Raw genomic sequence first — 12823 nt, forward strand, 5'->3', positions numbered from 1 at the left:
ACTGCCTGTCCGTTTAAAACGGACAGGCATCTGCTAGGTCATGCCTGCGGCATGATCTAGCAGGCATTCGCTGCAGGCAGACCTGGGGGTCTTTATTAGACCCCCGGCTGCCATAGAAGACACAGACACTCGGCGATTTTATCGCCGGGTGTCAGTGAGATGAGAGGGAGCTCCCTCCCTCTCTCCAAAACCATTCAGATGCGGTGCTCGCTATTGTGCACCGCATCTGAAGGGTTAAACAGGTGAGATCGATACTAATATCGATCTCACCCGGCAGAGCAGGGACGCTCCCAGCCCTCAGCTGCTTCTGGCAGCTGAGAGCAGGGAGATTTCACGGCTCCCTGCTCTGTTTACTTTATTCTAATGCAGCGACGTAGTTTGGCGGCGCTCTAGAATAAAGCCCACTAATGACCGCCGTAAAAAGACGTATCGGCGGTCATTAAGGGGTTAAATTATACTTTTTTTTTTTTATTAGTCCCTCTAGGGGAGTTGAACCAATGACCGCTTGCACTATATTGCAGTATATCGTCTTTTTGACAGGCTTCTATTAAGCTCTGACAGAGGCAGGTGGTAATATGTCACAAAGATGGCAGTGCTGGGGGCCTACAATAGACATCCCCCCCCTGAGATCGCATCGCGGCCGATGAGCTGTTAGAGTGGGTCACCCCCCTCTTTGTATATTAAATGCTACGTTTCCTATTCACCCCTGCATTTAATGGGTTAAACAAGCAGGATCACGTTCAAGCTCAATCCTGCTAGTTATTGTGAAGCAATAAATAAAAACTTTTAAATTTACTTTCCCCCAACACCAGTTATTAAAGGTAAAAAAACACTAGAGAGGGTAGAGAATGACGAGGGATGTGGATTTATTATCTCCAAACTGACTATTTCTTCCACGTTCACTTTTTAATTTAGTGACGGTTTACATTTACTGTATAATCCACACACACATACATAAATACACACATACAAATATTCTAAAACCAGTGACCCGTGAAGAGAATAACATTGATTGTCTGGTTACAATGGCTCCTGAAAAGGGGGCGGTGGGTATATTAAGCAGCAGGTGATCAGTCAGTTCTTAAAGTTGATGTTGGAAGCAGAAAAATGGGCAAGTGTGATGAGCTGAGGGAATGTGACAAGGGCCAAATTGTGATGACTAGGTCAGAGCATCTCCCAAAACGGCCAGTCTTGTGGGGTGTTCCCGATATGCAGTGGTTAGTACCTCCAAAAAGTGGTCCAAAGGAGGACAACCGGTGAACCAGTGACGGGGTCAAGGGTGTGCAAGGGTCATTGATGTGCAAACTAGTCCTTATGGACCGATCCCGCAGAAGAGCCACTGTAGCACAAATTGCTGAAGAAGTTACTGCTGGTTATGATATAAAGATGTCAGATCGCACAGAGCATCGCAGCTTACTGCAGTTGGGGGTGACATGCCGACCCCTGTCCACCGCCAAAAGCTCCTACACTGGGCACGTGCAGCAGAACTGGACCATCGAGTAATAGAAGTTGGCCTGGTCTGATGAATCGCGTTTTCTTTTACATCTCGTGGACAGTCGGGTGCATGTGCATCGCTTACCTGGGGAAGGGAAAGCTCCAGGGTGTATTTAACCAAAAATGATTGATGAAATATTGGACGCTGTCATCGTTGTGTAGATAAGTATAAGATTTATTAGGAACGTACAACGCATCTCAAGGTCGATCTGAGCTCTTCCTCCGGTAAATTGTACCCGATGCTGGAGGCCTGTAGGGTGGAGCAGCGGTCACAGACCCTACTTGAATTCTCAAATAAAGTTCTCCTAGTGTTGTGCCTGCTGCTCAACTGATTCTGGTGAGCATTATTGGGTAGCCTTAACCCCTTCCCTCCACAGCCATTTTTCGTATTTTCACTTTTGTTTTTTCCTCCCCGTCTTCCAAAAGGCGTAACTTTTTTCTTTTTCCATCAATATTGCCGTATAAGGGATTGTTGTTTGCGGGACGAGTTGTAGATTTTCACAGCACCATTTATTGTACCATATCATGTAGTAGGAAATGAAAAAAAAACAGCGATTCATCAATCTTTTCGGTGGTTTTGTTTTTACGGCGTTCATCGTGCAATGAAAACTGTGTGTTAACTTTATTCTGCGGGTCAATATGCTTACAGCGATACCAAGTTTTTTGTTTTTTTTTATGTTTTACTACTCTTACAAGGAAAAATCTGAATGTTAAAAATAAAATTGAAGCTTTGTCGCCACATTCTGAGAGACATAACTTTTTTTTATTTTTCCGTGGATTTAGCGGTATCAGGGCTTATTTATTGCAGGGCGAGCTGTAGTTTATAATGGTACCATTTTGGGGTGCATGAGACTTTTTGATCACTTTTTATTTCGTTTTTTGTGGGAGATGAAATGACCAAAAAAACAGCAATTCTGATGTTTTAAATGTTTTATTTTTTACGCCGTTCACCGTGCCGACAAAATAATGATATATTGTAATAGATCAGACTTTTACGGACACGTCGATACCACTTCTGTTAGCTTTTTATTTTTTTTACATTATGCTTGAGGGAAAATGGGAAAAGGTGTTTTTTTTTTTTTTTTAATTTATTTAAAAATCCTTATTTTACTGTCTTTTACTTGTCCCCCTAGGGGACTTTAACCAGCGATCGTTAGATTGCTTGCACGATGTACTAATGTATTGCAGTATATCGTGATTCTGACCGTTTCCTATAAAGCCCAGCCGGAAGCAGGGCTTCATAGGAGTACAAAGGTGGCGGACTTGCGGGCCTTCATCAGGCCCCCAGGCTGCCATGCCAACCAACAGCACCCCCCGATCTCGCCGAGCGGGGGCTGTTGGAACGTTACAGTGGGTCGCCCCTGGTTTTTGGTCATTTAAAAAGCGCGGTCGCTATTAACCGCTGCTTTTAACGGGTTAAACGAGCGGTAACCCGCACGTTACCCAGAGGTGTCGGCTGTGACACGCTCTATGGAGCAGGCTCTGCCCATGAGCCCGCTCCATACTCCCCCACCCGGCGTGCGCCGTATATATACGGCGGATGACTGGAAGGGGTTTTAAAAATAAAATGAAAAGTTATGGCTGATGGCATGTGAGGAGGCAAAAACCCAAAAATACTTCTTGGTCCTTATGGCAAAAAAATGGCTCGGTGCTTATGGGAGATGACGCCTTAGCATTTTTATGGCTAGCAGGGCATTCTTAAAAGACATGCGTCCAGCCACATTCAAGTATGTACGTTGAATATTATAACGGAGTAAAAAGTTGTCTTTCCCCTGTAACTCATTGGCTCTCATATGCCCATTGGCCACATTAGGCCTGCGAACTATTGAGTGCTCGGACCCAAGCACAGTTGGTGAGGACCCAAATACTATAATTTACACTCTAAAAATAAACATGGAATTGCAGGTGTAGTGAGAATTGTCTGATATATAGACCGAGTGACTGAATTCATGACTACTGTATATCTGTGTTTCCTACAGATGGATCCAGTAGGAGAAATCCACCAGAGAGATGTCCCGGTCCCCTGTATTCCCAGGACTGTCCAGAGGAAAATCACAATGTCCCAGAGAATCATCAGGTAGATGAAGCTGAGCCCTATACCAGATCTATATAGGGGGGTGTGGAGCTTTTTGGTCCTGCGGTCATAGATGTGGTCATAGTTTTTGGTGGTTTCTTATGTTGATCTGTTAGATTATTCGCAGTCTCTGCTGTATTGTACTGATTTATTACATATGTGAAATCAGGGGGAAGATCTGACTAATATTAAAGTGGAGGAGGAAGAAGAAGAAGAACGGGTGAGGGGCGATCAACCGTGTAAGAGTGAAGTGGAGGAGGAAATTCCACGAGGTGTTACCACAGGTAAGTAATAATGAATTTAGCAAGTGTCTTCAGAGGTTTCTTGCAGATTAACTATCATTTACATTTTTTTCCCATAAATCAATAGTACAGTATATGTGAAGATAAGAAACTTTGTAATTTATATTATTACAGAAAATGCTTTTTTTGCTCCACTTATCAAACTCCTCTCCTCATCCCCTCTGACTTCTCTGAATTTACTGAGAAAATCCATACACAGGAGTCTGTACACTCAGGGTATGTTCACACGCAAACTCAAAAACGTCTGAAAATATGCCCTTGAAAACAACTCCTGATTTTCAGGCGTTTTTGAAGCTGAAAATGAATTTGGGGCTTCTTTTGAGGCGCTTTTCATAGTGTTCAATGGAAAATCGGCTCCAAAAAACACCACAAGAAGTGACATGCTACTTTTTACGGAGCATCTTTTTACAGTCCGTTTTTTTAAAACAGCGGCGTAAAAAGACTCCCTGCGTGAACTAAATGCTGTTTTTCCCATTGATTTCAATGGGCAGATGTTTGTAGGCGTTCAGCTTCCATTTTTTGAGGCAATTTTCGAGGCGTAAATGCCCCGAAATACGCCTGAAAACAGTGTGTGAACATACCCTAAGAGATCAGGTTACAGCTACTGCCCATAGAATTCTAGGGAAAGGATGGAGCTGCTGCAAAGAGAGAGAGGCACACAGATGCTGCTTCGAGTAATACTATAGCTCACCTCAGTCCTGGATTCACAGTTACAGTGCTCAGTACTGCTTTATAATGTCATCCATGCTGCTTCTAGTAAGTGTTATAGCTCACCCCACTGCTGGCCTCTCAGATACACTGCTCAGTCATGCTGTACAATGTCCTCCATGCGGCTTCTGATTGTGGAAGAGAGAGAGGAGCATGATCCTCTCTTCTCTCTGTGCGCTGTGTATGGGAGAGGACATAGCAGCTAGTGTCAACTAGGGATGTCACGATACCAGAATTTGGACTTTGATACTGATACTTCGTGTAGTATTGCGATTTCGATACCAAAACAATACTTTGCCAACAATAATGAAAAAAAAAATAAGTTCTTCCATTTTGTGATGAGACGCGAGGTGTGATGAATTTTGAATGTGCCTCACATTAATAGTAATTAACCCCATCATGTTTCTCAGTCATAATGTGTTAATGTGTAAGGTACATGATGGGGTTAATTACTATTAATGTGAGGCACATGGAGGTTAAATTCATCACACTTCCTGCCTCACAATAAGTGAAAGAAAGCAGTTTTTATTTTTTATTTTTTACAGCATACAAATAATAAATGATGCAAAAAAATTGTTGTGAAGGTTATTACATCCGCGCCAATACCCAATATGTGCCAATATGTGAATATTTTATGTATTGAGACTTATATTAATCTTTATTGTAAAAAAGGTGTATGTGTATTTTTTAAGAATTTAATATTACTTTGTTTTTACTTTATTTTTAAACTATAATGTACTGGCATATATCTATGTGACAGTACATTAGACTGTGTACGGATAGTATACAGGCAGTTGTTAGGACATATTTAACTATGCCCTAACAGGAAGTATGGTCAGACAGCCCTGGGGTCCTTCAAATGGACCCTGGGCTGTCTGCTCATATATGGTATGTCCCTCAATCACGTCACAGGGATTCCTGTGATGCGATCCAAGGGGCATCCCCCCTTCTCATTTACCTCTTGAATGCTGCAGTCAGCTTTGATCGCAGCATTCAGGGGAATAGCGGCAGAGATGAGAGGATTCTCTCATCTCCGCCGTTATAGAGCGGGGCTGCAGCTGTGTAATACAGCCATTGCCCCGCTCCTGACATTAAGTGCGTGCGCGGTGAGCAGGAGGTGATGCGGCCGGCGCTGCACTAATAAGCGGCGGCGCAGGCACTGAAGACAGAAACATAGGGGTGTTTTGTAGTGCGCCCGTCATATTCTGTCTTCAGTACCGCCGCTCATTAGTGCAGTGCTGGTCACATCACCTCATGCTGACCGTGCGCACTTCTCAGGAGCGGGGCAGTAGAGTCCTGACGCAGATGTGGATGAATCCTTAGTCAGATTAATTAGGGAATTACTGTGCATACATTTCTCTTATCTAAAACCTACCAAGACGCGATTCTGTTACATAAGGGAATTGCAGGCACAGCGCTTCCATAATTTACATCAGGATTGTTCCTTGTGTGCTATGTGTTATCACACTCCGTTATAAAAGGTATAATCCTGATAATCAGTATATATTATAGAATAGCTGTGCCTGCAATTCACTTATGTAAAAGAATTGTGTCTTGGGATTTTTTTAGATAAAGCAAACGCATGCACAGTAATTCCTTAATTACTCCTAAAAATAAGAAAATCGAGGTTCAAATCGAAATTAGTCTATAGGGTTGAAAAAATATATATATTTTCGTTTTTTGGCAAAATCGCCCAGTCCTACTTGCAGCGTATGGAGCGGATTCAGCCTGTAAAACCGCTCCATACTTCTCTCCCCGCACCATCACGTTTAGTGTTGTCATGGGGATGGCCGCATTTGGACATGGCTGATGGATTACTGGCGTATTTCTTGTTACTATCTGGAAGGGGTTTATTAATTCGCACCATTGGGCCCCATGTACACGACCGTAGCTGTCTGCAAATATGAATCCGTAGTCATCCGTGACTTATCCGCATAAGGAACGCTATCCACAAATACGGTTCGTAGTGCATCTGTAGTTCATCCTTATTTATGGATCCGCAAAAAAAAAAACAGGGAGGAATCTTGGGTAATCCCCTGGCGTCACAAAACAATGCTTCCATAATTACGGACGGCTATGGATGCACATACATAGCCGTCCATAATTATGGAAGCGCCCATAGACTTCTATGGGGAGTCCGTGCCGTAATTACGGACAAGAATATGACATTTTCTATAATTTGCGGATCATTTCTACGGCATGGAAACCAATCTGTAAAGATACGGAAAGGTGTCCGTAGCCCATAGAAATTAATGGGTTTTTAATTACGGTCCATAATTACGGATGAAAAATACGGTTGTGTGCAAGGGGACTTAATGTTTTACAATCAACATATTGAACCTGAATTTGTAGAGAACGGATGAGATAAATGACGTGTGATGTATTCTAATCTATATCTTACTAGTGTATACCCCGTTAGCTGTAAAAGATGAAGAACTATTTGTAGCTTTATGATTCCACGTAATCTGATTTTTTTATTATTAAAAGATTTAAAAAAATTCCAAAAGGTGGAAACAAATATGTACATGTCACGATGTGGGGTGTGGACCCACTGGGCCGTACAGCGTAGCGGGATGGCAGCTGGCCAAACAGGTATGGTACAGAGTCAATAGTCCAGAAAGGTCCCACGGCTGGGACCAGGCGGCAGGTAGACGTCAGGAGTGGAGTAGCAGAGCAGGCGTGGAAATGCAGCACAGCACGGCAACAGTTCAGCAGTAGATCAGGATAGTACTGGATAGCATGGGAAACCGGATACAGGTATGGGGAACACTGGGAAGCTGGAAGACACTTAGGAGACCATTTGCAAGACCGACTTTGGGAAGCAACAACAACGCTCAGGCGAGGATCAGAAGGGCGGGGGCCTTCTTATAGTCCAGGAAAGCATGGGAGTTGATGATTTCATGCGCGTGTGCTGGCCCTTTAAGAGCGGGCACGAGCGCGCGCACCCTCCGGGAGACAGTCTCGATACCCGGAAGTGAGTGCCGGCGCCTCACAGGGGGACGACGCAGCACTGCAGCAGGATGTCCTTGTACACGGTCGTCGAAGTTAGAAAGACGGACCACGGCCATAGACGTTACAGTATCCCCCCTCTTACGCCCCCTCTTCTTGGGGCCAGAGCAGGAGAGAATCTTCCTCATGAGGATAGGGGCATCGATGTTCTCCTCTGGCTCCCAAGACCACTTTTCTGGGCCGCATCCCCTCCAATCTACCTAATAAAACGTCTTTCCTTCCACCTTCTTGGTGGCTAGAATCTCCTTTGCCTTGAAAGTCCTTGACGAGCTGCCAGGAGCCACTGTGGAACTAGGAGTCCTAGAGTAGCGGTTCAGGTCCACGGGCTTTAGCAAGGAGACATGGAAGGAGTTGGGGATCTTGAGGGTAGGAGGCAGCCGCATTTTGTAAGAGACCGGGTTAATTTGTAGCAGGATCTCGAAGGGTCTGAGGAACGTGGGAGCAAATTTGCAGGACGGCACCCTCAACCGGATATTCTTTGAGGACAACCAGACCTTCGTACCTGGAAAAAACTGAGAAGGATCCCGTCTTCTAGTATCTGCTTTTTTCTTCATGCAGTCAACTGCCAGCAGAATAGAAGATCGGGTCTGTTGCCATATTTGCAGAAAGTTCCTGAAGGTCGAGTCAGCTGCAGGCACCTGGGACATAGTAGAAACGGGAAGAGGTTTTCGAGGATGTTGGCCGTAGACTATGAAGAACGGGCTGGAGGTGGTGGACTCACTGGTATGGTTATTATAGGAGAATTCTGCCCACGGGAGCAGCGCCATGACACAGTGGCCAGCCGCTATCAGCACCACTAGCGCTCGTCTATGCAGTTTTCCAGCACAGCTCACTGCCTGATAAAGGTCACTTAGACCGAAACGTCGCACTCTGCCACTGGCATTAAAAACAAAATGAAAATACCTTTTGTTTCAAAATTGGTGTGCCGGATACTCTTTTATACACATATAGCAGCTGCACCCAGTTATCATGTCGCCTGGAAAGTGACGTAGATAGTTTTCCATAATTTGGTTAATCCTCGACTTGCCCATTAGACTGGGGATGATAGGCCGAAGAGAAGTCCAACTTTACACCGTGGAGGCCGCAGAGAGCTCTCCAGAACTTCGAGGTGAACTGAACCCCTCGATCCGACACAATATGCAGAGGCAAGCCGTGCATACGGAAGATGTGTTGTATGAAGAGGTCAGCCAGTCGAGCAGCAGAAGGCAGACCAGTCAGGGGAACAAAATGAGCCATTTTAGGGAATCGATACACCACCACCCAGATCACACTGCATCCCGCAGGGAGAGGCAGATCTGTGACAAAGTTCATAGCAACATGCCGCCAGGGGGCATCGGGCACAGGCAGTGGCTGGTGCAGACTGGCTGGTCTGGATTTGGCAACTTTGTTTGCTGCACACACTGTACAGGAGGAGACAAAGTCCATGACGTCTTTTGGCAGCGTGGGCCACCAGAACTGACGGGCGATTAGGTCTCGGGTCCTTTTGGGCACCCGTGTGACCTGCCAGCTTGGAACTGTGACCCCAGCAAAGGATTCTTCTTCTGTCAGCCAGACGTACAAAAGTTCTTCCTGGAGGAATGTCACTAACCTGCAGAGGGTTAACAGAATAGATGCAGGAAGGGTCGATAATAATCTGTGGGGACTCGACAGTGTGCTCTTTTTCAAATGACCTAGACAAGGCATCGAACCCTCACATTCTTGTCGGTAGTGGAGTTCGAACGGGAACAAAGCAAAGAACAACGACCACCTGGCTTGACGAGGGTTCAACCGTTGAGCTGTCTGTAAATAGGTCAGATTCTTGTGATCCGTGAAGACCAGGATAGGATGGACTGCACCCTCCAGTAGATGTCTCCACTCCTGCAGGGCCAGCTTGATGGCCAGTAACTCCTGATCCCCAATCGAGTAGTTGCACTCTGCGGAAGAAAACAGTTTGGAATAGTAGCCACATACAACAGGCTTGCCTTTAGAACCTCTCTGGAACAACCAGGCACCTGCACCAACAGAGGAAGCGTCCACCTCTAAAGATAACTGTAGGGACACATCAGGATGGTGAAGAATAGAGGCTGACGTAAAGGCTTTTTTTAAGGTCAAATGCGGCTTCTGCCTCCGGAGTCCACATTTTGGCATTCATACCCTTTTTTGTGAGGGTAGAGATGGGGGCTGTCAATGACGAGAAGTTGGGGATGAACAGCCGGTAGAAGTTGGCGAATCCCAGGAAGCGTTGTATGGCCCTTAAGCCTTGGGGGCGTTGCCACTCCAGGACAGCTTTTACCTTCTCAGGGTCCATCTTGAGGCCCTGATCGGAGATGATATAACCCAGGAAGGGAAGAGATCTTTTTTCAAACATGCACTTCTCCAGCTTGGCGTAAAGATGATTCTCCCTTAAACAAAGCAACACCTGGCGGACATGACTCTGATGAGTTACCGGATCTGGGGAAAAAATCTAAATGTCATCAAGATACACCACAACACAGACATAGAGGAGATCACGAAAAACGTCATTGACCAATTCTTGAAACACCGCGGGGGCGTTACACAGGCCGAAGGGCATAACTAGGTATTCATTGTGCCCATCACGTGTATTAAATGTGGTCTTACACTCATCACCCTGACAAATCTGAATCAGGTTGTAGGCCCCCCGCAAGTCCAGTTTAGAAAAAAAATTTGCCCCCCGTATGCGATCAAACGGTTACGAAATCAACGGCAATGGGTACCTGTTCTTCATCGTGATCTCATTGAGGCCCCGGTAGTCAATGCAGGGTCGGAGGGATCCATCCTTCTTCTTGACAAAGAAGAACCCAGCTCCGGCCGGGTATGAGGACTTACGAATGAAGCCACTCTCCAGATTCTCCTTGTTGTAGGTCGACATAGACTGAGTCTCTGGCAGGGAGAGAGGGTATACTCTACCGCGAGGAGGAGATGAATCCGGAACCAAGTTGATCGGACAATCGTATACTTGATGTGGCGTCAAGATTTCCGCTTCCCTTTTATTGAAGACATTAGAGAACATAGAGAAACAAGAAGGCAACCCTGCCAATGACTGAAGTGGAGGAGGCTGCGGTGGCTGGATATGATCCAGACAGCGGTCGAGACACTTGGGGCTCCACTGAAGAACCTCTCCAGAGTTCCAATCCAGGACTGGGGCGTGCAAACAGAGCCAAGGCAAACCAAGCGGCACAGGGTTGACGGTCTTGGGCAGGACAAACAGGCAGATGAGCTCAGTGTGAAGAGCTCCCACTTGAAGTCTCAATGGCTTGGTCACAGACAACACTGGGTCAGGCAATGGCAGTCCATCTACTGAGGCGACAATCAACGGCCTTACCAGACGGACAGTGGGCAACTGGAGAAGATCCACAAGGTCTTGACAGATGAAATTAGCTGCAGAGTCCGGGTAGGCAGAGGCCAGATGGGGTTTCTTGCCAACAATGATAGTCACGAGAATAAATAGTTTGGAGGAGAGTTCAATATTAAATGCAGTGGCGCCCAGGGTTGTCTCTCTAACCAAACCTAGGGGTTGGGGTTTTTTGGCTTTTGTGGACACAGACGCACGACATGGCCAGCAAGGCCGCAATACAGACAGAGTCCAGTGGTGCGCCTGCGCTGTTTCTCTTGTACAGACAATTTTAGGCGATCCACCTGCATCGGAACCTCGTGCAAGGCAGTAGAGGGCGGCAAGAGGGGTTGCTGGAAGTTGGGCGCCAATCTAGGAAGCCGTCTCTCCTGTCTAAGCTGAATCAGGTCGTCCAAGGCAGGTGGTAGATCTCGGGCAGCAAGTTCGTCCTTGATCTCCGGCGATCGGCCATGCCAGAAGGATGCTACCAAGGCCTCATTGTTCAAGGACCGCTCTCTGGCCAGGGTCCGTAACTCGATGGTGTATTCGCCCACGGAGGTGTCCTCTTGGCGCAGGTTGAATATAGCAGTGGCTGCCGACGAGACTCGTCCTGGCTCCTCAAAAACAGTATGGAACAACCGCACAAACCCCTGGAAGTCTTGAGTCTCAGGTCCCTGACATTCCCAGATTGGATTCGCCCATGCCAGGGCCTTGCCACCAAGTAGTGACACGATGAAGGCAATCTTGGTTCCGTCCGACGGAAATGCTCGGGCGTGCAGGGAAAAATGGATATAGCATTGGTTCCGAAATTCCCTGCACCAACAGGAGGGTCGGTCGGAGGAGCTTGCATAGAAGCAGGAAGGGAAGCAGCTAGCGCCTCTAGCTGCTGCGCCATGGAGTCCACTGCCACAAGAAGTCGATCCTGTCTTGCTCGGAGGTCCTGCATGGCTTGGGAGGGTTACATGCCCTTAAATTGACCAGTGGGGTCCATGGCCTGATCGTACTGTCACGATGCGGGGTGTGGACCCACTGGGCCGTACCACGTAGCGGGATGGAAGCTGGCCAAACAGGTATGGTACAGAGTCAATAGTCCAGAAAGGTTACCCGAGGCAATGTAGACCGTAGCAAGGCAGGCACGGCTGGGACCAGACAGCAGGTAGACGTCAGGCGTGGAGTAGCAGAGCAGGCGTGGAAATGCAGCACGGCAACAGTTCAGCACGGCAGTAGATCAGGATAGTACTGGATAGCACGGGAAACAGGATACAGGTACGGGGAACACAGGGTAGCTGGAAGACACTTAGGAGACCATTTGCAAGACAGACTTTGGGAAACAACAACAACGTTCAGACGAGGATCAGGAAGACGTGGGCCTTCTTATAGTCCAGGAAATCATGTGAGTTGATTTAATGCGTGCGCACTGGCCCTTTAAGAGCTGGCACGGGCGCGCGTGCACCCTCGGGAGATCGCCTTGATACCTGGAGGTGTGTGCCGGCGCCTCACAGGGGGACGACGCAGCACAGCAGCAGGATGTCCATGGGGTAAGTTAGAACGATGGACCGCGGCCATAGACGTTACAGTACATATCTGAATATATAAATGTCAGTAATGGTAACATTACAAACATAGAGAATACAAATGAGAAGGAGAATGTATCCATCAATAATCTTTTGAACAATTATTAGCATCCGTAAGGCGATTCATATATCACACAGCATAAATCGGCACACATAACAACTGTAATATTAACCCCTTCCCGCACCTTGGCATACATGCACGTCCAGGTGAGCAGTAACTTCGTGCACCTGGGCTTGCAGTTACGTCCGTACTTTAACAGTTAACCGCCACGCGGTGCTACACCGCAGCGGCGGTTAACTGTGCAGGGTGTCTGCCCTGCTCTCCCGGTCT

General features: G+C 46.8%; 1 protein-coding gene across 1 annotated transcript in view; it reads left to right on the forward strand.

Annotated features, from left to right (window-relative positions):
* LOC142657225 (uncharacterized) overlaps nt 1-12823 on the forward strand; it is an 83986-nt gene that overhangs the window by 24927 nt on the left and 46236 nt on the right. Inside the window, exons 6-7 of the mRNA XM_075832308.1 lie at nt 3474-3571; nt 3738-3852. Of these exons, the coding sequence (XP_075688423.1) occupies nt 3474-3571; nt 3738-3852 (213 nt within the window). The remainder of the gene's footprint in view (nt 1-3473; nt 3572-3737; nt 3853-12823) is intronic.

This window comes from Rhinoderma darwinii, chromosome 1 (genome assembly GCF_050947455.1).
Source record: "Rhinoderma darwinii isolate aRhiDar2 chromosome 1, aRhiDar2.hap1, whole genome shotgun sequence".
NCBI classification, from domain to species: Eukaryota; Metazoa; Chordata; class Amphibia; order Anura; family Rhinodermatidae; genus Rhinoderma; species Rhinoderma darwinii.